Raw genomic sequence first — 22,046 nt, forward strand, 5'->3', positions numbered from 1 at the left:
ATGTAAATACTTATATGTATATAAAAATTCTGTCATTTGTAAAGAATATATAAATTACTGTTAAATATGTATAAATCAAAAATTAAAAATTCCTAAATAATATCATAACCAATGCAATTAATATGCAATCTGTTCGTTAAAATATTGTTAAGTTATGCTCTGTAAAATTTGACATTAGGTGGAAATCCTTAAATACTTTGCATCATTATAAAAAAACACTCCTATAACTAACAAGTGTGTCATGAGCATAAAACAAATATGTCACACCGTTCATTAATACAATAAGCAACAGCGGGAGGCGACAGTAACGATTCTAATTACAGACGGAGCATGTTTGTGCCTTAGATCTCTATCAATTACAACATAATCGAAGCGCAAACTAGCAACTAATTGATTCTCGGTTAATGAGCTGGTTATACACACATGTACATCGAGTAGGGACGTGCATCATGAAGCACGTAAATGGAATGAAACTGACACGGAAAGGAAAGAAAAAAAAATCTTGCCGACCGACGCGATGTGAACCAAGAATTTAATGTGATTGTCCCCTGCCATAAGTGAATGGCTTAGCAGCGCACGTGCCGGAGTTTAAAAAAAACTTGACTAGAAAAGAACGAGCGTGCGAAGAAATAACATATATAACGTGATTTCACAATTTCCTTACTCCAAAGATTCCATTTTTTCTTTCCTTATTTATAGTAATCTCATCGACTTGTTTTCTTTTTTTTTTCTTTTTTCATTTTTTCATTTCAGCATTATCCACTGTGAGGTAGAATACTAACAGCTATAGGTAGTTCCTGCCATTAATATAAAAATCTGATTTATCACTTCAATGGCCATATCTTGAACTTTTTTTTTTTTTTTGCAAGTTAGGAAAAGTCTTTTAGAAGAAATTTGTTCATTAGTTATTCATGTAAAACTAACTAAGAAATTTCCATTCCAATGCAGCATAAGAACTACCTATGTCTTTCAATATTCTCAGAGTAAAAGCCTAACTCCTATTGTGCCGCGTAAGCCCTCCAATTATGTGTAACACTTCGTCGGTGACTTACAAAGCACATTTTGCGGACATGCCAAACACACAGATATCCCTAATCGTCTTTGTGTATGAAAAAGTAAAAAAATGATTCGTTTTCTTTCCATGTTATAAATTCACAGCAGTTTTACATGCCGTACAAACAAACGTACGTGCTGGTTCTTCGCGCATTTCCAACTGAATAAGAATATCAGTCTTTCTTTAGAAGAAAAATTAGCGCAGGCGTGCGTACACGCGCTTATATTGTATATGACACGTATCTTACAAATAAACTTACACGCATGCGTGAGTGATAATATTAATAATTGTAAATCGTAAGGTAGATCATATCAGCGTTTGATCTTTCCTTGTCATCGAACGGTAGAATAACAACGCATGCCGGTAGAAACGTTTTGGAAGAATACAAGCCAGTTCTTAATTCAGTTTTTAAACCATATAAACTGTGCCATCTATATTTGATCGTGCTCAAGGTAAAAAAAAAAAAACGACACGTGTAAAGTGTAACAATAAGAAGAAAGAATAAATAGAATTACATAAAAGTTTGTAAGTTTTTATGAATCATAATTTCACGATTGCACAATGCAATTTACATTTGAGATTGAGCTTGAATATTGTATAAATAGTACAATATAAAAAACCACGATCAAACATCAGATTGGTAAGCTATATGGTCCACTTGTCAGGATATTCGTACGTCTTATAAATATGCTTAACTCTTTCACTAGTCCATCAAATAGTCGTATTTGTTAATAAAAAAAGCACTTACTTTGCTGCATCAGTGCTTTCCTCGAATGTTCCATTTTTCGATCACAAAAATTTTTTTAATACACTATTTCGTGTTTTTTTTTCTCTCGATATCATCGATAAAAATAAGTCATTGAGATAGGTTCACAGAGTTGTCAAGAGCGTGGTATCACGAGTGTCATCACTGTACTGCACTTTGTAACAATTAACCAACCGGTTAATCTGATTCGTGAATCATATGAAACCAATTGTGCATCCAGTTTAATCCTATGAGTTTGTCAATGTGAAAAATGTTTAGTGATTATTCCTTGCAGTACGAATAAGTGTCTAGTACACGTAATCCGATAGTCTGTGCATGAAACGTCAAAAAATCTCAAAGGTCGATAGTTTCTTGTGCACACGTATGTGTCAGTCTAACTTCATGATGTACTTGTTTCACCAATATATTAGTAATTTCTTTGGTTGGCCCAATATACGTTTCTTTGAGCATCCGTACGTTGTCAAACACTTTATGTACGTGAATTGTCTTTACGCACATGTTCACCGAACATTATCAGGGTGTTCCAATGTTACAGTTTGTAGTATTAAGATGCTGGTTCATCGTCGGCCAAATTATGAAGATCTGAATAGTTCACGATAGCACGGTGCAAAAATTCGTATTGTGCCTGAAATATTAATTCATAAATTACATCATGTTTCTAATTATTTATGAAGGATAGATTTTTAGTATCTAATCAAAGTTACGTACAAAAGTGCTAATCATGCCATGTCTTTGTGAACGTAATTTCTTTGTCGTGGTGAAAATGTCTACGCGTTTTTCAGTCCTTAGTTGTTGAACCAATATACTAAGAGCGACGAACATGGAACTCCTATCAGATCCATAACTGCAGTGTACAACTAGCGAGCCACTTGATTCTGTGTCGTTCGTAAGCGTTTGGTTTACGAGCTCAATGAGACCACGAGTTACTTCAGGTACTTCCCCCTCTACTGTGGGCCATCCATGGTACTGATATTGCGTCACAACAACACTTTCGTCAGTTTTCGTATTGGAAACACAGAATTCGCGGCGAGTGTAATATGGACAGCTCTCGCTTTGAATGTATCTAACTTTTATATGGTCATATACATCTTCGTCATCGGGCCAATACCGTGGACACTTTCGTGGACCTTCGTTCAACTGAAATAATTTGTTGTGTAATAATTGTTGTACTATTTAAAAAGATAATAGCTGACACACGATCATTAATACTTGTATAATACTAAAAACTATTTAAAGTCGGAGGCACAACAATATTTTTCATCCGACTAATATTGTAATTATGTAAAATGCAAGTTGCGTACCATGGACAGTGCTTACGCAACAATAAAATCGAAATCTAAAGATACAATAGCAACATGAAACAATTAAGAGAAATATTCACTTACGTCTGATAACATTACTATCGTAGAGATACACTGCTCTGAAATCATTCGCCAGAAGTCTGCTATAGTAGTGTCTAACGGGTCTTGAGTAATAACGAATGACTCAGAATTGTCATAGCCTTCGATGAATGATGCGTTTATATACGTCGAGTGTTCTCTGCCTGGCACAGGTGTGAGAATTACTCGATTTCTGTCATATGGTATTACTAAATCGCTTCTGTTCTTACTTTTGTTCTCTTCCCCTCCGCCAACAGAAAATGATTTTCTATCTTCCAATACAGAGTTGATTTTCTACAAATTGGAAAGAAAATGTACAATTCTCGTCAATGAATTATTTACTGAACAATCTAAATTCAACCTTTCTTGTGGAACTTTTTACTTACATCATACTCTTCTTCCATTCTACATTTTTCTTTGCCGTTATCCCTTTGTCTTAATCTCGCCATTGCAGCTTTAAGCTGAGATGCCGAAATCTCCGTGTCCCCATATTGTGCCATTTCCATTAACGCACGATAAATGAAAATATACTGTTTCAACGATTGCACTAAGAAGTTTCTTTGATGTCTCAGATCACATACTGTGTTGAAAATCGAAACTTGCCCCTCCTCTGCGAGTTGTTGCAGCAGAGAATCTAACGCGACTAACGTTCCTGTTCGTCCAACACCTGCACTACAGTGCACCAATATGGGTCCCTTCTCTAAAGAGTAAGCTTCGTTCACTCTTTTGATAAACCTCAGTATCGCATGAGGATGTTCCGGCGCCATGAAGTCTTTCCAAACTAAGAAATGATATTGAACAATGGTGCGCGCGTCTCGTTCTCCTAATCGAGTCATTTTCAATTCACGAACTACATAATCCGAGTAAGCTCTCTCTCGAATATGTTCAACGGTGATGTCTCCAAAATTTTTGGTTTCACCCTTGTCTGGCCAGTATTTTGCACATTTTGTCTTCGAATATTCTTCAAGATTCGTTAACATAAGTATCAGCTCAAGGTGTTGTTCCCAAATCATTCTCCAGTAATCGCAAACAGTATTTTCCATTGGACCTTGGGCACATATGAATTTTTTGCGTTCTTTATATCCTAGCACAAAGTTCGCGTTTATGTAGTCGGATCCGCAAATACCATCCATTTGTGCGAGTCTTACTCTGGTTTGATCGTAACACTTTATGTCTGGATAACGATTTTTGTACAGATTCTCGCGTGCTTCTGAGGCTCTTGTCGTACGATCTGTAAATCTGTCCGGTAGCAATTCGAACTCATGTTGAAAACCATAATCGGAATCTCGGTGTCGTTCAAGGTATGCCTGGAGCAGTTCATTCTTAGGGACGGGTGGCATGTCAGGAGGGCTCGCTGCTACCAGTTGATGTCTTCCTCTGAGACTTCTGCACAAATGTCTATTAAAATAAAGATTAAATTTCATTTATTAAGTAAACTCGTACGTCTTTTGACAAAAAACATACGATTACTATAGTTACAAGTTTCTTTACCTGAAACTATTTCTCAAAGTTATAATTTCCTCTCCCCTTTGTTGAGCACGCTTTGTGTATCTATGCAATACGCAAAGCGCAATGAGAAGAATAATGATGATCAGTATAAGGGCAATGGAAATCTGCAGAATTACGCTGAGTGTGGTAACTTCCGTTGATACGGTATTCGTGGAGTCCAATCCTCCGTAAAGAGGATGGAAGTAGTTGCTGTATGCTGTTAAAAATTGATTTTCCTGATTTCCAAATACTATAACAGAAGATCTTGTTATATAAACTACTATTTTAGATGTAAAATGTGTAAATTTATTTACAAATTCGTACCGATAACTTCAATGAAACCGGTGTAGTTTGATTTTTCGTCTAAGAAACCATCTTGTGGAACAAGATCGAAAGATCCATCATTATTCTTTGTTTTCTGAGTAGCCATATTGTCTCTCTTTCTTCTTTCTACAGTCTCTGTCTGATTGCTCTCTACTACATTCGCAATGGTTGTTTCTATTTTTTGAGTAGTGGTAGTCGATGTCGTTGGAGCTGGTGTTGTAGTCGTAGTTGTTGCTGGGGTTGTTGTAGTAGTGGCAGGTGTTGTATTGAGTGGCGCCGTAGTTGTTGGAACTTCAGGAACAAAATGTAATATCGGTGGAGCGGCTTTTGGCCGAAGTCCAATACATTTGTTGCACATACTGCTACCGTTGAATGATTCGCCATCGCCAAGGAAGATTTCCGATATTAATCGATCGCTATCGAACGTTTCGGCAACGTAAGCACCACCAGAAGGTGTATTATGAGCATACTGGTATGAATATACACCGATTTCCTCGGGTGGTGGCAGATCACTGACACTCTTCTGTGGTGCTAATTTTATCAAATAAACTCGATAACAACATATAGGACCATTTCTCTCTGTGATACGCGGAAGATACAGTTTGAACAACTGTTTACCCTGGTTCTCGATTTTTCGCCAAGATCGCATGTTTAAACTGTCCCTATCTGGAATGGTAACCGGTGTGGTACAATTACCTACAGCATCTTTTCCTGGTCTACGAGATCTAGTTACACCGTTCACGCGGACAGTGTAATCTGTGTTAGGCGGTATTTGATTAAAATGAGTGCTATTCTTTTTATAAACGCTCCAATTCTGTGGTCCCCAGGTTTCGATATCTAAACGACCCATATCATTTTTAAATTTGGCGACGCCGGTCAGTTGTATGTTATAGCGTGTAATAACACCGTTCGGTTTGTCTGGATGAACCCATGTGATGGATATAAAACTGGAACTACTTATGTTATCGAATCGACAATTAACGGATAGATTTTGAGGAGGACTAGCCACTGCAAATTAAAATTCAATTGTTACTTTCAAGTTTTTAGAGTATATAAAACTTCTGAGATCGACGAATTTACCTCCATCCAAAGTAGTACCATTCACTTCAGCACTCCAATTTCCACATTCTTTCGTATATTCGCTGCACGCGTCAATCTTAAACTTATACGCCGTGGCAGGATCAAGATCGACGAAAGCATATACGGTAAACGGTTGAGCGGGATACACCGCTTCTCTTTTCTGATCCCCATGTGTAGCCATTAAGTTATAATAATGAACGTGTTCTTTCAAATCCGGCGGTGGTACTGTCCATCCTATAGTGATAGAATTTTCAGTGACTCCGTTTACGGAAACTTTTGGCACAAAAATTGGATCTGTAACAAATTGAATTAATTTATTATTCAATGGTACAGTAACGAAAAATGTACAACATCAAAATCATGTTATTTCTCTTCTTAGTACCTTTTTCAAGTGTGGTGATCCAACGTGGATCAAGTCTTACATGCGATGTACCCACGACGTTTGTAGCACTAATTCCAATCTGATATGCTGTACCACTTTCGAAACCTTTCAAAACGTAGCTCGAATTACCACCACCAATTTGCTCGGAATAATATTGATACTGATTAGTGCCGTTTTTCATATGTTGGATAAAATATTTTTTAATCGGCTCGTTGCCGTCATTTACAGTCCAGTTCAAAAATATACTTCCAGCACCAACTGCTTTCATAAAGTCAATGCTTACTTTCGGTACATCAATTACAAAAAGGTGCCTATAAGCGCTAATTTCACCGCTATAATCACGTGCTTTACAAATATACGTTCCGTTATCTTTACGCGCTAAACTCGAAAATTCTAGAGACAGTACGGTGAGAGTTTCGTTTATCTGCGTGATAGTAGTAAAATCTTTCAGGTGCTCTATACTTTCTGAATCATTCCCTTTTAACCAAGTAAATTGAGATAATGGATAGCCATGCATGTGACATGTCAAGTTAGCTGATTCCATTACTTTTGCCCTAATGTCCTCTCCAGTTGTTATTCTACCTGGCTCTAAAATAGAAATGTAATTATGATTTTTTTTTTAAACTAAAAATACAACTATAATTATTATTGATAAATAATATTTACCAATAACTCTGATATGGACATCTTTTTCCAACAATTCTCCATCTGTAGTTTGTGCCATACACTTGTAGTCTCCTGTATCATTTCTACTAGCCTGTTTGATATCCAAACGCCCTACAGACTCAAAATCTTTAATTGTAGTGAGATTCTTTCCATTGCTAGTCCACCATATATGTCCCGGTACACTGAGTTTACATATTATAGATGGTGTACTCTCAGCCTCTATACCCTCTAAATCCTGAGATGCTGTGATTTTTAACAGTGCTTCAGGGGTTTCTATTTTCTCAACACCTACATAAAAAACAGATAAACAAATGTGTTGTATATTCATTTTGATACTAAATATAACATCCTATTAATATTTAAACTAACATGACACTTTATTAAATTAAAGGTAATAATAATGAACAAAAATTGATTAACATCATCTATGTTATTTGAAAAGTAGCTGATATAGCTGACCAGAAAAGAACTTTTAGCCAAGTAGTATGTGAATGAACCAAGTAGTTGGCTCGTTAATTCATTAAAATCATAATAGTGGAGACATACAAACTGGGCAAGTTTTGTCTTAGCAGTTCAAATTACTAAAGACCTACAGTATATTTCACTGCAATTCTTTCTACATACATTTTTATGGGTTTTTACGATTCAATAAAAATACAAAGCGTTCGTTTTATTACTTCCCGAAATATTTTAAAACATTCAACATTTTTTACCGTTTAATAAAATTTCGACGGCTAATCGATCGATACTTTTTTTTGTTTATCGCGTCTGTGAGCAGTTTCTCATTTATAATCGATCAATTAGAATTTTTAAGTATTTCGAAAAAAATTCTAGTAGTAATTATAACCATTATTATTTTATAATTCATAGTAACATAAATTTTAAAACATTCTATTTCATTCAAAGTTTTTAGTTTCCCTTATAAAATGTGAAAGTGTATGGGTATATCTCGTAAATTCTTTATTTAATGAGTCCAACGGTTATTATCGCAATGGCACCAGTGACTCAATAGGCTGTGACATTTTCTCACATTAAACGTCTTCAAATTATATGCCATATTAAACGATTAGATTATTTTTATTTGCAATGAAAGATAAACGCGAGACTAAATAGAGATAGATCGTAAAAAAAAAATTTTTGATGATAACATTTTATACGGTCTCTCGTTTGACTTTCTTCCGGTTTTAGTGTAATCATTGCACAGTCGATAATTGCATTCGGTACTTTTAAATCAAACGAACTTTATTTTCCGCGAAAAATGTAACTTGATATCGTAACCGTTGATGCAAATAGACGAGACGAAAACGGATGTTGCTGGTAAACATACAAGATGTAAATATGTAAAAAATATTGACACGTTTAATACAGCGTGTTAAAGTGGACGGGTAATTAGGAAGTAAGTAAAAAACGGATGTAGATTTTGTCATGAAAAACAATAGTATAGATTTCAGACAGTATACCTTCGTATGATAAAAAGGTTAATATTTTTCTACAAAAATTCATATTCTTTTATTGCCACAATTAACTAAGTTATAAAAATTGTTTAATTAATGCATCTTTTATTTTTGAATCGAATAAATCAAGGCTTGTCACGATTACTTTTTGCTTATGATTACTTATCGAATCAAGACCTGCGCCATTAATGTATTTTTATTTATTTCTATGGTATACAGGGACGCACGTTACAAGGTGGTTAAACGAAATAGTAATCGATCGAGCCGAAACATTCTACCAATCAAGATGTAAAAAAATTCAAATTGCTGTACAACCGTTGTAACAGAAAAAAAAAAAAATAAAATAAAATGCCAATAGATAAATGGACAGGCACGTCGTGTTTTAAAGCTGAGCATCTTGAATTCTACGGCTCGCAAGTGTGTGTATACAGCAAATTGATTCTACGCTTTTTCTGGCAGAATCGATGTACCATGAAAATTGAATCCTCCGGCATAAACATGGATCGCGTAACAAACAGGAGATAAGAAAGCTGGCGGTACATCGAACGATAAATGATTGAAACGATCAAGATATACGCCAATGACATTCGATATCTTTTTATGTTGTTAATCAATCGTGCGTGACGGTATGCAATTTTATGCCCGCCTGTACAACCAACAATCCGTTTGAATTAGTTCGAAACCGCTGCCATGATATCTATTCGAGGTAAACACTGTTCAAACGAAGGACAACAAATGCGAGGACGTTAATGACAGCGGCACATCGTGTATCCGTTAACTACCTTGCTTATAACGTTCATTGTGTGGCTCTCGTGCGGCGTTTCGATGGAAAAAAAGCCGGAAGAAGCTATCGTCGCGTGCGAATCGATCGTGGGGCTATTTGCGAAAGTGTCCACGGAACTCACCGGATTCGTCAAGGCCGGCGACGATAAGTACGAAAAAGCAGAGTACCATCAAAGGGATACTCGACATCGGTAGACCACTTCGGGGAAACATGGCGTCGTGACAACCGGGCGTGAGCGTTGTATCCCTGGCCCTTTTCCCACTTCCTGCCACCTTCTTATACGTTCTCGATTCCTTTCACAATCTCATGACGCGCGGCTAGTATCGACCTGTCCATTTGAATCACGATCCAATTCACTATTTCATATCACGCTTCGCACTTTACGTGCGACGCACTTTTCGAGATGCTCAGGCACTCTTTGCGGATCTCACCCCGTAATAGTGCTCTAGCGAAACTGAATCATATTATACGAATGTAATGTAGGTGTCTCGACGAACACCACGCCGCCAAATGCGAACGATTGACACTGCCCTCCGTCGGGCCTCTCCTCCACGTTCGGTCGCACACGTCGATAATGAAGGTGATTGTCTCAAAGGCGGGAAATCGCACAGAATCTTTCTCTATTGTACGCTGTTCTGGTTTCCTCTTTCCTTTTGTAAAAAATGTAAAAAGTAACCTCATCGTTTTTTTGTCTTCTAAATATCAGAATGGGGATATCATTTTTTAGATGCTATGTAAAGTTAAGGTTACGTAATACTTGTAGAACGTATAAACGAATTCGAACGTGAAATTTATTAATTCCAAGCGTTTTTCAAATCTACGTTACGAGCATTTCAATCCATTCGTGTAGGATGCACTTATGGTCAGGTGTTATCTAATATATGCAGTTTTAGTTAGTAAAAAAGACAATAATATAGAAAATAATTTTACCATGTATTAGTTATACCTGTTGGAGTAATAAAAACTACAAAAAAATGATGGCTCAAGTGTGAAATAACAAGTGCACTGAAATTTTTGTATCTATACAATTTTAATTTTTACATATATTTACGTTTAAATCGGTTTCAATTTTTTAATTTTTTTCGTATTTTAAAAGCGAATTAAATACACTTTATTATCGGTGTGGCATGAATCATTATTTCTATATTGTGTCCTCCAGGGGGCTCCTACTATCTATAGCCGGCATTGACATGCACATATTCTTGCCTTCGTAAAATGTTCTTCAGTCTGTTTAGTTTTCTTACCTTTCTTCTTTCTTCCGCGTAAATTTCGGTGCAGTGGCAAGTGGTATGGCTGAGTTGCTTTTAGATCCAAACATTCGGGGTTGGGTGTTTTTACCTATTGTTGTGATTACATTTCTTGTTGGAATCATTCGACATTATGTTTCGATACTACTTGCCTCACAAAAAAAGGTTGAGCTTCATCAAGTACAAGACAGGTGATTATTCCGAAGCATTATTGCTTGAGCGAATCAAAATATTTTTGAAATTTACATATTTGATATTTTTTAGCCAAGTAATGATACGCTCTAGACTGCTTAGAGAAAATGGTCAATATATTCCAAAAATGGCATTTATTAGTAGAAGAAATTTCTTTAATAATGAAGAAACAGGGTATTTTAAAACGCAAAAACGTGCACCTGTCTCACAGAATCCAATGACTGATCCTAATATGATGACAGACATGTTAAAAGGAAATGTAACTAATGTTATACCAATGGTACTAATAGGTGGTTGGATTAACTGGATGTTTTCTGGCTTTGTTACAAGTAAGTACAATGGAAAAAGACTGTAAGTAAGGCTATGCTCAGTCTTTTTAAGATCAATCTCTTCAAAATTAGTGATTTTATTTCAGCTAAAGTACCATTTCCTTTGACATTACGTTTTAAACCAATGTTGCAACGTGGTATAGAATTAATTACTCTTGATGCTGCATGGGTTTCCTCTGCATCTTGGTATTTCCTTAATGTGTTTGGATTACGTTCTATTTATACACTTGTTCTTGGAGAAAGTAATGCTGCAGATACTTCCAGACTTTTACAGGACCAAGTGTCTGGTGCTGCAATGTCTATGCCACCAGACCCAAAGGCTGCTTTTAAGTCAGAATGGGAAGCATTGGAAATATACGAACACAGTTGGGCATTGCAAGGAGTTGAAGCAGATCTTATAGGATCTCAAAGGACAGATACAAGTGAAAGTATGTACACATTAGTGGTGATTAATTTCTTTAACATTTTGTAATTTTAACAATAATTTATATTTTGTAGGTAGCAAGTAATAGAAAGACTGCATCTATATCTACAGATATAGCATGTGCCATTCTGGAAAGATAATTGAAGTTTTAAATAAATATTAAATCAGTTAATAGTTTGAATTAGCACATTGAATAATGTATCATTTATGGTATTCTTTAAAATATTATTTTATGTTTTATTAGAATATCTGAATCACATTTTTTTGGTAGTCTATTACACTTTTAGTCTCATATGTACAAAAATTGCCCACACTTCTAAAGGTAGCAATATATTTTCACCTATTCTACATTTTTAAGGTACAAACAAACATTCGTATTTAATATTTATAAGTTATTAAACGGTATGTACAATAAAATGTATCATAATAAATGTTTGTTTTATATATGGATATTAAAAGAATGTAGTATGATTACTTTTTTAATTCCTTGTTAATGCATTTGCTCGTATGAAAAATTAAAAAATAATTTCACGAATATTTTTTAATATAAGGTTTAAATCAATTTCTGCTAAAACCATATCAGTTTTTTCACTACATTGTCCTATTACTGTTCCCCATGGATCAATAATCTAGTAAAATTTTATATACATAGCATTAATAACTATATTTAACATGATAAAACTAGTTTTATTCTTGTAAAGTTATTTACCATTGCATGACCCCAGCTGACTCTCTTTTTATTATGTGTACCTGTTTGAGCTGCAGCTATGACATAACACTGTGTTTCTATAGCTCTAGCACGTAATATGACTTCCCAATGTGCAGCACCTGTTTGGTATGTAAATGCTGATGGATATGTTAAAATTTCTGCTCCCATATTTCTCAATGAAAGAGCCAATTCCGGAAAACGCATATCATAACACTAATTTCATTGTCAAGTATAAATAATTTTTTAACACCTGGAAAAAAATAATGTAACACTTCTATATAAAGGATACAATACTAAGTGCTAATTTTCCAATTGGTGTTGGTATAGGTGACTCAATTTTTTGTCCTGGTGTAACATAATCTGATTCCATTAATCTAACTCCAGTGCTTTTATTATCCATATCAAATAAATGCATTTTGCGATATGTACTAACAATTTCTCCTTCACTATTTATTACAATGTGAGTATTACTTATATGGCTTTCATTGTCACATAACTATAAACACAATTAGAATAATATGTAAATAAAAATCATTATAATAATGCTGCAGCTTAAAAAATATGAATTTTTTACTGCTTCATGTAGTCCACCCAATGATAACCAAATTTTATTTGTCTTGGCAATTTCTTTGTAGCTTGTTACTGTTGATCCATTCAAAGGCTGTGCCATAGCAATGACATCCTTTTTATTATCAGCTAAATAATCACATGCTTCAGGGAAAAATGCAATCTGTCAAAATATTTTAAATTCTTGTATGATCATGAGCAATATTAAATAATTATTTTAACTTCTTTTTATACTTACACAAGCTGATCTGCATTTAGCTTTTTCAGTAAGTTCGCGTACAGTTTTAAAATTTTTTTCCTTATCGTTTGTTGATGTCATTTGACATACTGCTACTAAAGGATTTGCCATCACGCTAAAATGTCTTGTTACTTGTTTCCTAAAAAATTAGGTTACAGTATGCTAAAAATGATTAAAAAAGAAAAATACTTCGTTTTACGTTTATGCGCATTAGTAAAAACTTCTGCTGTAGATGAATAAAAATTGAACCACATTTATTTCTAATGATTTATTTGACACATTTCAGATTTTTTATAATTATTACCTATGACATTTAATAATTGTAAATCTGCTAATAAAATGCATGCTTATCATTTGTGTACTTTGTAGATATGAATATTTTATAACTCGAACAAGATAATGACAAGTCGTGTTTACAACAGTACACAAATTTTTGTATATTTTATTATGACGTTTTATAGAGGAAAGAGAACAGCAATTTCTATAAATCGTAGATCATATTTATATACGAATTACATATATTAACTTATTCTCAATTCATAAAATTTACAAAATTTGTCAAAATATTTTAGGTTAACAAGTATCCAATAAGAATTGAACGTTGAAGTGTCAAATCCTGCGTGCGCAGTCACATTAGACCTGAAGTAAGACGCAATAGTTCAAAAGTTCAATCAGTTTAAATTTGCGATCGGCGCGAGATACTTCGTTTGATAAAGTGTGATTTTATTTTCTGACGAAATTTTTTCCGTTCGTGACGATAGTAACGAGTGTCTATCTTTATCATTAATCTAGTGCAGTGTATGAGTGTTTCTAGAAGTGACAAGTGTTTACAGCAGCGATAAAACAGCTTCAACGACGGAATAAAAGGATCTCCAAATTCGGTGGACAATGGAAGGAACACCAACGATGGACTTGGAAAGGAAGTAATCGTCTATTGGTAAGTCTACGAATAAATTCGATCGAAACAAGACTGTTTATTTTTCTTTATTCTATTTTATTAAATTGTCATAGTATATAATACACAAGTGAGACATTCATTTATTAAATTCACTTATCAAGCAGAAATAATTGTTCTCGTTTCGTGGAGTTACGTTTACTGTTCTCGTTAAAAAGTCGATAACAAAAGGACAGTATATGTTTCTACGGAAAAATCACAACTTACTAGTATATCCTGTTTTAAAGGACAATCAATAAATACTACTGTTCTATTCGTAAATGCATTCGTATCGTTGCATGGAACAGATACTCTGAAACTCATGATGGGCAGGCTGGGTTAGGATGGTACTTAGGGATAAAGGAGGAGGAGGAGGTGGGTGGGATGGGGTGAAGAAACTATTATATCCGAGAAATACATAATAATATCACGCACTCGGATTGTGTTCGTTTCGACAATCGAAAAAACAACGTCTAAAATATCTATAGCAAAGTTTCAGGATGTTTTTTTTGGAAAAATTCGAGTGGAGTGGGGGGGATTTAGAGACAGAGAAAGAGTGGGGATACAGTGGGGTAGTCGGGGTGGGGGTAGGGTTGCGGTGCTGCAGGCTCAAATAATGTCGTATTTAATATTGTTTCTTATGTTCCTTTTTTGCTCGTGTTTTTTTTTCTTTTTTCTTTGTTCGCTTCTTTTCTGCCGTTTTTTGTTTCGTAAGCTGCCTTAATACAATCGTTGAGAAATCGACACACATACTTCGGGGGACACACACACATTATTTGCCTTTAGTGGCTCGCATCGCCTTGCAAATTTCAATCCACGGGTGTCCGTAGGAACTGCAAATGTCACAGACGTTCGACGAGCTCGATGACGGTTGACTAGGTTGGTGGCCGGGTGTACTCGGTGAGGATGACCCTTCTTTCTTCAATTTACACGTGGATGACCTCGGCGAGGATGAGCCTTCTTTCTTCAATTTACACGTGGATGACGAGAGATGTAGAAAATCGATCGACGGCGGTAGAGAGGCTGGTGCACGTGTTTTACGAGACGACGGTAATGTTGCCGAGTTGTACGAAGACGACGAGTTCGAGGATGGTAATATAGAGGGTGATCGCTCGAGTGATGGTGATTTCGCCGCCTGTATTGACCGGCTCGATGGCGACGATAGGCGCATACACCTTAGAAGGTTGAGTCAATCATTGAGCAGACCTTGAGATACGCTGATTAGCTGCTCCTTCAATACGCGGAAGGATGGTCGTTCTTCGGGGCAGTGGGCCCAACATTTTCGCATAACCTAAGCAAATAAATAATCATTTTTAATTCAGATTGTTCAAATAGTGACTTCTTCTTCTTCTTTTTTGTGTCTTTGTGTATATAGATGTGTACCTCGTAAACTTCCTTGAAACAGGCCTTAGGTCTTTCCAATCTCATTCCTCGTTCTACTCTATCGACAACCTCGGTGTTCTTTAGACGTCCATAAGGCATCTTTCCGCATGTGAATACTTCCCACATTAACACACCGTAGGCCCAGACGTCTGATTTGGAGCTGAAGCGGGTGTAGTTGAGCACTTCTGGTGGCGCCCACTTGATTGGAAATTTGGTACCTCCACTACTAGTGTACTGGTCATCTAGTACATACCTACACGAACAAATTCGAATAATTTGAATAAACAGGATGTGAGGATTTGAACGTCGAGGGGTATAGCAAGGGTGTTCACCTTGCCAATCCAAAGTCTGCAACTTTTACTACGTTTTCTGAGCCCACTAGACAATTGCGCGCAGCAAGATCTCTGTGGATGTAGTTATGCCTTTCCAGATAAGCCATTCCCTTGCAAACCTGTAACAGAGGTCGTTTAAATTAGCGTTACTTAGAGTAACAGTCAAAAGCATAAGAGAGTTAGGTTAAAAGATGAATGCCTACCTGTATACACATGTCTAGAAGAAGACCAACATTTGCTCCTAGTGTTGCTTCATGACGACGGAGGTAGTTGAGCAGAGATCCATGTCGCATGTACTCAGTGACAATGTATATTGGTCTGTCCTTACTGCAAACGCCATATAGCTGGACCAAGTTCTGATGCTGAAGTTTTCTGTACAAAAGAATTACCACATTGCGTTTTTTTCCCACTTTTATCTCCTACAACACCTCAATCTTTGTGAAGTCTTTATTCAATCAATGACTCACGTCATCACTTTAGCTTCTTCAATAAAATCATCCTCAGACATAGTGCCTTCCTTCATCATTTTCACAGCAACGTCTATAGAACCACACCATTTTCCTCTTCGTACCACTCCAAACATTCCAGAGCCAAGTTCTTCTAACAAATGCAGCTCTGCTGGATCAATCTCCCACTTGTCTGTGAATGAAAGAGTTGTTGAAGCATCCTGGATAAACGTTAGGCTTGTTCTCTGATGAATCAGAGGGTAGCAGGAAAGTGTTTCTCTCAGAAATCTGACACTGGAGGATTACAAACCATGACTGAGTCCAGCAGTTGGTGGTACAGGGCGATCACAAGGGCTGGTCTTCAATCTGCTAGCCAATCCGCCGCTGTTGTGCCTGTGATAGTTCACCAAGTCTGGTATCGAGCCACAGCAATGTTTCTCAGACAGATAAAACTCTCCTCTGGTGTTCTGTTTGATGTGATAGTGTTTCACATGAGGATGTGGACTGTAACAATAACCGTACAACACATTTAACAATCTCTTCCTCCTTGAATGTTAAACCATCGAACAGAGGAGGTTTTAAACACTCACACTTTAGTGTAGAGTGAAAGCGTGTACAGCCCTTTGGTAGATGAATTACGAATAACGAAGCATCCTTCTTTATCCTCCTGTTTGAGCAATGATTCTGCGCGTTGTCTGGACATATCACCCACGTACCACCTGCAATTCCAAACGTCCCGTTTCAATTACAATCACCAACAATTTTCTAAACTATATAAAGTCCCTTTAAACAGAAGACACAGCCAGCTATACTTACTCGTACTTTTGAAGACCTAGAAGTTCTTTCTCCTTCACGTAGTTGCTGGGAATGTAACCGATGGATCTGAAACGGGAGAACCAGAGAAGTTATACTCCATAATTCAGTAGCATTCTAACTGTGAGACGTTCTATGAACTTATCAGACCACTCAGAATATCAATTATTAGACGATCTATCCTATAGCAAAGTCGTCCGAAGTTCTCCAAAGAACTTCGACGTAGGGATCAGGTTTGCTTAAGTTTTAACGAGATCCAATTAGCGAGATTCGTGGTGTAAAAAGTGAGATTCTATTTCGTTTAATAAGCATCGTTTCACGTTGTTGTTTCCACGTGAAACACTTCGCGCGCGTGTGTGTGTGTGTGTCTATGTTTGATCGGATGGTAATATATTTCGGAGGAACCTGTCCTAGTTTCCCTTGGCTGGTCTCTCCCTCCTTGGCACGCGTCTTCATGCTGGCCAACGAACGCACAAACCCTAATCCGCTTTTGAAGAGGCGAACTTAAGCCTTTAAAAGCACTCGATCGTCGAGCGTGCAACTTGTCGAGAGGGAGATATACGGGGCTTCGATCGACGACGACGTTAATCCTGATTGCCAGGATGAAGCGGTGGTCACGTAATTGTGCGGGATTATATCAATTTTCACCGCTGCTTTTATCCCAAATTCTTACCCTCGATATTTTTTACTATATCGCGAAACGTACGTTTCATTATCATACCGGGTGTCTCATTTGTAACTGATATCTAAATTCATTCCGCTGTTATTGAGAGTAGGTGAAAAAAATACTAAAATGAGTTTATATAGTTTAACACTAGAACTCTACCGACTGTTAGCATCTTTCGAGAAAACGTGAATGTTCATTATCGTTTGTAACTTTTCGAATTTATTTTCTACATGTATCGATACGAATCGAATTTTCCAATCACGCTTTACTTACAGAAAAATTCACTTTTGGAAAGTCGCCAATTCATTTTGACTCGGCTGGTAATTCTAGCGGTAATGTGCAATCTAGCGATGGTAAAAAAGAGTCCTCTCAAAGTCACTCTGAATGAAAGCTGTTTTACAATCTTCGATATTTCTTTTACCATTTGAGATCACTTTAAGATCACAGATCGTTGAAACAAAAAAATAAATGTTAACTCTTTGCGGTCTTTACCTTCTAAACGCTCTGCGGACCTTTCGTCCGCAGAAACGGTGCAGAAAAAGATAATAATACGCACACAGCTTAAACAAACTTTTATTTGAATAAAATTTATACGTTTTTTAGGCAATAATCGACCGAGCAAGCGCTACCAAAAAATAATTCCAGTACGACCGCCACGCCTATGGAAAATACGACCGCAAAGTTAATATGAAAAAAAAAAAGGTGTCAGACTATATAAACTCTTGTTAGTCTTTTTTCGTACTTTCTACGTTCATTATAAACGAGACACCCTTTTTACCTACGTACCCATGCTCGTCTTTGACTTTCCACCAATGTTCCTGAGAGTCGTCCAGTACCTCGTACTCTGCACCCTGAAACACAGACTCGCTTAATCCCAACATTCTGCACAACCGTGATACAACAAGAACAACGTTAATTATTCTCTAGAAATATCGAGGTCAACCCCTTAACGTATGATTTCTTTTCCGACTATGCATCTAAGCGTCAGCCATTTTCCGTTTTAGTACCGTATCAGGTAAGAAAAACTAATCCGTCACAGATTAATCACATTTAGCAATCCTCGGTCTTAAAAATTCCAACGAAAATTAGGATTACAACGAATTTTTCTTATCGATATAACTACTTTTTCTCACATATACGCCAGAATCTCTGCCGCGAGCCTGACACGTTGCCATATGTTAAGGGGTCAAACAGCCGAATCTCGAGACCTTCTCGCACGATTCGCACGGTAAAAATTTCACGAGGAACAGCTTCGATACAAAGAGGATTTAAACACGTGACAAAGAATGTAGCAGCAGAACCGCAACCACTTTAAAACCATCCTCCGTCCAACTTTCACCGTCCTCCGAAAGAAGTTAAACGGTTAAATCTGTGCACGTTGGTAGCATTCGCGGGTCGGTTCGAAACATCAAACCTAGAGAGAGAGAAAAGTTTTCCGTGTCTCTCCGTTAAAAGAGTCGAGGGGACGACGTTCGCGGGGACCACAGCTTCCCAGACGAGTTCCCGAAGCTTTCAAGCTTCGAAAAGGGCTTTTTGCGAGAGCTGGCCGAAAACCAAGCGCCGTTGGACCACGATTTTCGATGTTTTGGGGCTAACCGTATTCCTTCCTATCGCTATTCTTCGATCGAGGCTCGATATTTTCGCGGCATTTTTCGCTGATCCGCTGGAGTATTGCCGGAAAAGACGAAATTTAACGAAAATCTGGCAATGATTTCGTACGCAGGTATCTTCTCTGTTTTTCTTGTGGGAAAATTTGGGAGGAAAAATTTAGAGAATTCTAAAACTTCATAATTTAGAATTCTCGAAGTTTCTTTCACACCTGAGAAGATTTGACGAAATTTTAAATATAATACAAATTCAGCTCCACCGACATCGTTTTTTCGGCCAAATTCGATTAATCCAAAATTCCAAATTCTGAATTTCTATGTTCTTCTTCTTTTTTATCGCGTTATACCTGAGGCAGTAGCAATTAGCAATTTTGTGATTACGAGTTATACCGGGTCTCCTACCGTATACGCAAAGTTTCCCGCGAATTGCGTTAAGTCGACAATCGTCACATGCACGACGATAAACCGAGCGAAAGCTGTAAAACGTCTCACGGTTGATTTAGTACAGGATTAAGCACCGTGGTGGTGCCTGGCGTAAACGGCGGAGTCCAAGTGTTAATGGGATCCGAGAGAGCGGTTTCTCTGCATATTAGAGGATAACCGACGTCCACAGGATTCCAACGATGCCTCTACCTATATGTCCACGATAATATGATCGACGCAGAACATTATCGAGACCGTTATCCGACCGCAGGAATCAGCCGCGCGAAAGCTCGATTATGACTTGCAAATCTCAATGATCGTTTCGAAGAACGTCATGTGTTCACGATCAAGACATTATCACGTTTCATTTCGAACCGAGCATCGTCCACTAGAATCGTACAAAATTGATCAGAAATACGTAAGATGAAACTCGACGTTTGAGCTTGTTTGAAACAGTTTGAGCTGGTTTGACGTGGTTTGATTCGCGTTTAAAAGTTGTTCCATCGATCACACGATTGATACATACGAAAAATTCCGTTCTGCTACAATTCACGTTAACTTCACACCTTCGTAATCTCGCTTTTCCATTACACGATTCGGTTTGCCACAGTTTGACACCGAGGGCCAATTCGACGCGATTTAGGATATCCGAACGTTACAGCGTAATTTGGTTCGCTTAACTTTTTCCACGCTGCAATATACCGGACTCGATGTTCGATTCGGTACGAGTCCACGTGCCCAGAATTTCATTCGATTTCGCACGGTGCAATTTGCTACCGTACATATTGTAGGTACACCACGATAAGGATTCGGTTTAACGTGAAACCATAAACCATACGCCCATCGGTTCACCCACATTCGGTCCGCTATATCGCGATGTAGATTCCGTTTTAATACCGAGCTATGTAGCTACTAACACGAACCATCCTCGAAAGACGTAATCACCGAAGGAGTGCCTTCCGAGGGCAAGAAGATATCGAAGGACCGTTCAGAATCGAATATCGAGCGTGTCGTTTTCTTTTACGCGATTCGGATTTCCGATTTCAAACCGGGGAAGGGGAATTACCGCGGTCTCGGATTTCATGCGATGCAATTAAACCCTGTATCGTAGAAGCGCCCGGCGAAATAAGTCGGACAACGATCGTTTTACCCGCCGTTTAATCGCGTATCAAACATTTCATACGTTTCAGTTCTGTTCTCCTCGATATTTTTAGGACGAATTTCCTTCCGGGTTTTCTCTTACCTTTTCGAGGGACAGGTCGCCGCCCTCGATCGCTCGAAAAGGGTACAGAGCCACTACCACCTTTGTTCTCATCATTATCTTGTCCTGGAACAGGTGTTATTCGTTCAATCGATCGTTTTTCTTTTTATCAAGGATATTCGAGAAATGTGTGTGTTTTGTTTGAAAATGTAGGCTTTTGTCAGAAGTGTTAATTCATTTTTCCTTTGTCAGAATTGATCGGTTTACCTTGGTTTTAGAGGATGGAGTCCCAGGCGTGCCTCCTGGCATTATTGGAGTCGAGGGGGTCCCTGTAACACAGAAATAAAAGATCCTCCGTTAATCGGAACGAAATTATCGAATTCCTTTCAGTTTCTCCGACGTAGAAAAGAGAGTAAGCAGGGATAAAAATATCTCGATTAATCCATCGCGGAATTATCAAATTTCGCAACCAGGCTCGTTCTCGTTTCACTTTTTCTCCTCCTTCTTTCCCCCTTTTTCTCTTCTTTTCTCGAAGCGGCCGCTATTAGTCCCGAGTTTTCCGCGGGAATGAAACCTCCTCGTTTCTTCGTCGCGATAATTATTGAATGTAGCATGGAGGAGGAGGAGACTTTGGAAGAGAAACCTCATAACTTACATCTTAATGAGCTTACGCTGCTTGCGATGTTTTAATGAATACTAATGAACTCTAAAATATATTTCTCCTTTTTTTTTCATCATCCCTCTAGCACACCTTGGAGAAAAAGTGAGCGCGCCGGAGCGAGTTTTTAACGGAGAATAATTGCTTCCATTCTCGGTCTGTAAATGATAAAAAGAAGGGAGGAACTTTTTTTTCGCCCTCCTCCGTCAAATCTCGCAATCTTACATTCTGTAAAATCGACAAATTGTCGAATTTCAAAGGTGAGTGAAAAAATGCGTGGAATGAAATTTGGTGAAATTTCGCGAGGATAATCGAGGAGATTGAAAAAAGGAGGAATTTTACAACGCAGGCAGTGCCATTTCAGTTTTTAATTAGCAGAATTATCAACTTTCGTTTCGAGTAAGTTGTAAATTCGAATCGAGCCAAGAATTACAGTGGGTTTCGTTACCAAGCCAATTAATCCGCTCTCACTCTCCTCCTCTCTCTTCCTTTGCTTGGT

General features: G+C 37.4%; 4 protein-coding genes across 4 annotated transcripts; 1 reads left to right on the forward strand and 3 right to left on the reverse strand.

Moving 5' to 3' along the window:
* Positions 1 to 2,353: 2,353 nt before the first annotated feature.
* On the reverse strand, positions 2,354 to 9,812 carry LOC108576417 (tyrosine-protein phosphatase 69D-like). Its single transcript, XM_017939408.1, has 10 exons — positions 9,499 to 9,812; positions 7,140 to 7,427; positions 6,474 to 7,061; positions 6,092 to 6,385; positions 5,012 to 6,019; positions 4,691 to 4,937; positions 3,586 to 4,597; positions 3,206 to 3,493; positions 2,529 to 2,957; positions 2,354 to 2,445 (listed from the first exon to the last, which is right to left on the reverse strand). Exons 1-10 carry the CDS (start codon positions 9,587 to 9,589, stop codon positions 2,365 to 2,367), a joined length of 4,326 nt encoding a protein of 1,441 aa, XP_017794897.1. The 5' UTR covers positions 9,590 to 9,812; the 3' UTR covers positions 2,354 to 2,364.
* Positions 9,813 to 10,617: 805 nt separating this feature from the next.
* Positions 10,618 to 11,709, forward strand: LOC108576382 (ER membrane protein complex subunit 3). The gene is made up of 4 exons (XM_017939355.1): positions 10,618 to 10,815; positions 10,889 to 11,145; positions 11,232 to 11,590; positions 11,644 to 11,709. Exons 1-4 carry the CDS (start codon positions 10,667 to 10,669, stop codon positions 11,707 to 11,709), a joined length of 831 nt encoding a protein of 276 aa, XP_017794844.1. The 5' UTR covers positions 10,618 to 10,666.
* A 375-nt stretch (positions 11,710 to 12,084) lies between these two features.
* On the reverse strand, positions 12,085 to 13,428 carry LOC108576383 (nitrilase homolog 1). Its single transcript, XM_017939357.1, has 6 exons — positions 13,388 to 13,428; positions 13,084 to 13,222; positions 12,853 to 13,008; positions 12,568 to 12,774; positions 12,279 to 12,491; positions 12,085 to 12,198 (listed from the first exon to the last, which is right to left on the reverse strand). Exons 1-6 carry the CDS (start codon positions 13,426 to 13,428, stop codon positions 12,085 to 12,087), a joined length of 870 nt encoding a protein of 289 aa, XP_017794846.1.
* A 922-nt stretch (positions 13,429 to 14,350) lies between these two features.
* Positions 14,351 to 21,213, reverse strand: LOC108576416 (tyrosine-protein kinase Btk29A). Its single transcript, XM_017939407.1, has 11 exons — positions 21,157 to 21,213; positions 20,932 to 21,015; positions 18,445 to 18,509; positions 16,995 to 17,060; positions 16,769 to 16,897; positions 16,489 to 16,682; positions 16,200 to 16,371; positions 15,936 to 16,104; positions 15,733 to 15,851; positions 15,401 to 15,653; positions 14,351 to 15,308 (listed from the first exon to the last, which is right to left on the reverse strand). The coding sequence occupies exons 1-11, from the start codon at positions 21,196 to 21,198 to the stop codon at positions 15,207 to 15,209; spliced, it is 1,395 nt and encodes a 464-aa protein (XP_017794896.1). The 5' UTR covers positions 21,199 to 21,213; the 3' UTR covers positions 14,351 to 15,206.
* Between the last annotated feature and the right edge of the window lie 833 nt (positions 21,214 to 22,046).

This window comes from Habropoda laboriosa, unplaced genomic scaffold (genome assembly GCF_001263275.1).
Source record: "Habropoda laboriosa isolate 0110345459 unplaced genomic scaffold, ASM126327v1 scaffold291, whole genome shotgun sequence".
Classification (NCBI taxonomy): domain Eukaryota; kingdom Metazoa; phylum Arthropoda; class Insecta; order Hymenoptera; family Apidae; genus Habropoda; species Habropoda laboriosa.

What these genes read in the sequence shown, in the direction of transcription:
- LOC108576416 (XM_017939407.1), bottom strand. Translation starts at nt 21,198, where the DNA reads ATGCCAGGAGGCACGCCTGGGACTCCATCCTCTAAAACCAAG. An exon ending in GCGACCTGTCCCTCGAAAAG is followed by an intron (nt 18,510 to 20,931) that starts GTAAGAGAAAAC and finishes TCTGTGTTTCAG; the next exon opens with GGTGCAGAGTACGAGGTACT. An exon ending in TTCTAGACATGTGTATACAG is followed by an intron (nt 15,852 to 15,935) that starts GTAGGCATTCAT and finishes CCTCTGTTACAG; the next exon opens with GTTTGCAAGGGAATGGCTTA.
- LOC108576382 (XM_017939355.1), top strand. Translation starts at nt 10,667, where the DNA reads ATGGCTGAGTTGCTTTTAGATCCAAACATTCGGGGTTGGGTGTTTTTA. An exon ending in CTTCATCAAGTACAAGACAG is followed by an intron (nt 10,816 to 10,888) that starts GTGATTATTCCG and finishes GATATTTTTTAG; the next exon opens with CCAAGTAATGATACGCTCTA. An exon ending in GTTTTCTGGCTTTGTTACAA is followed by an intron (nt 11,146 to 11,231) that starts GTAAGTACAATG and finishes ATTTTATTTCAG; the next exon opens with CTAAAGTACCATTTCCTTTG.
- LOC108576417 (XM_017939408.1), bottom strand. Translation starts at nt 9,589, where the DNA reads ATGTTTCCCCGAAGTGGTCTACCGATGTCGAGTATCCCTTTGATGGTA. An exon ending in TGGTACTACTTTGGATGGAG is followed by an intron (nt 6,020 to 6,091) that starts GTAAATTCGTCG and finishes TTTAATTTGCAG; the next exon opens with TGGCTAGTCCTCCTCAAAAT. An exon ending in ACTTTGAGAAATAGTTTCAG is followed by an intron (nt 4,598 to 4,690) that starts GTAAAGAAACTT and finishes TTATTTTAATAG; the next exon opens with ACATTTGTGCAGAAGTCTCA.
- LOC108576383 (XM_017939357.1), bottom strand. Translation starts at nt 13,428, where the DNA reads ATGCATTTTATTAGCAGATTTACAATTATTAAATGTCATAG. An exon ending in CTAAATGCAGATCAGCTTGT is followed by an intron (nt 13,009 to 13,083) that starts GTAAGTATAAAA and finishes ATATTTTGACAG; the next exon opens with ATTGCATTTTTCCCTGAAGC. An exon ending in TCAGCTGGGGTCATGCAATG is followed by an intron (nt 12,199 to 12,278) that starts GTAAATAACTTT and finishes AAATTTTACTAG; the next exon opens with ATTATTGATCCATGGGGAAC.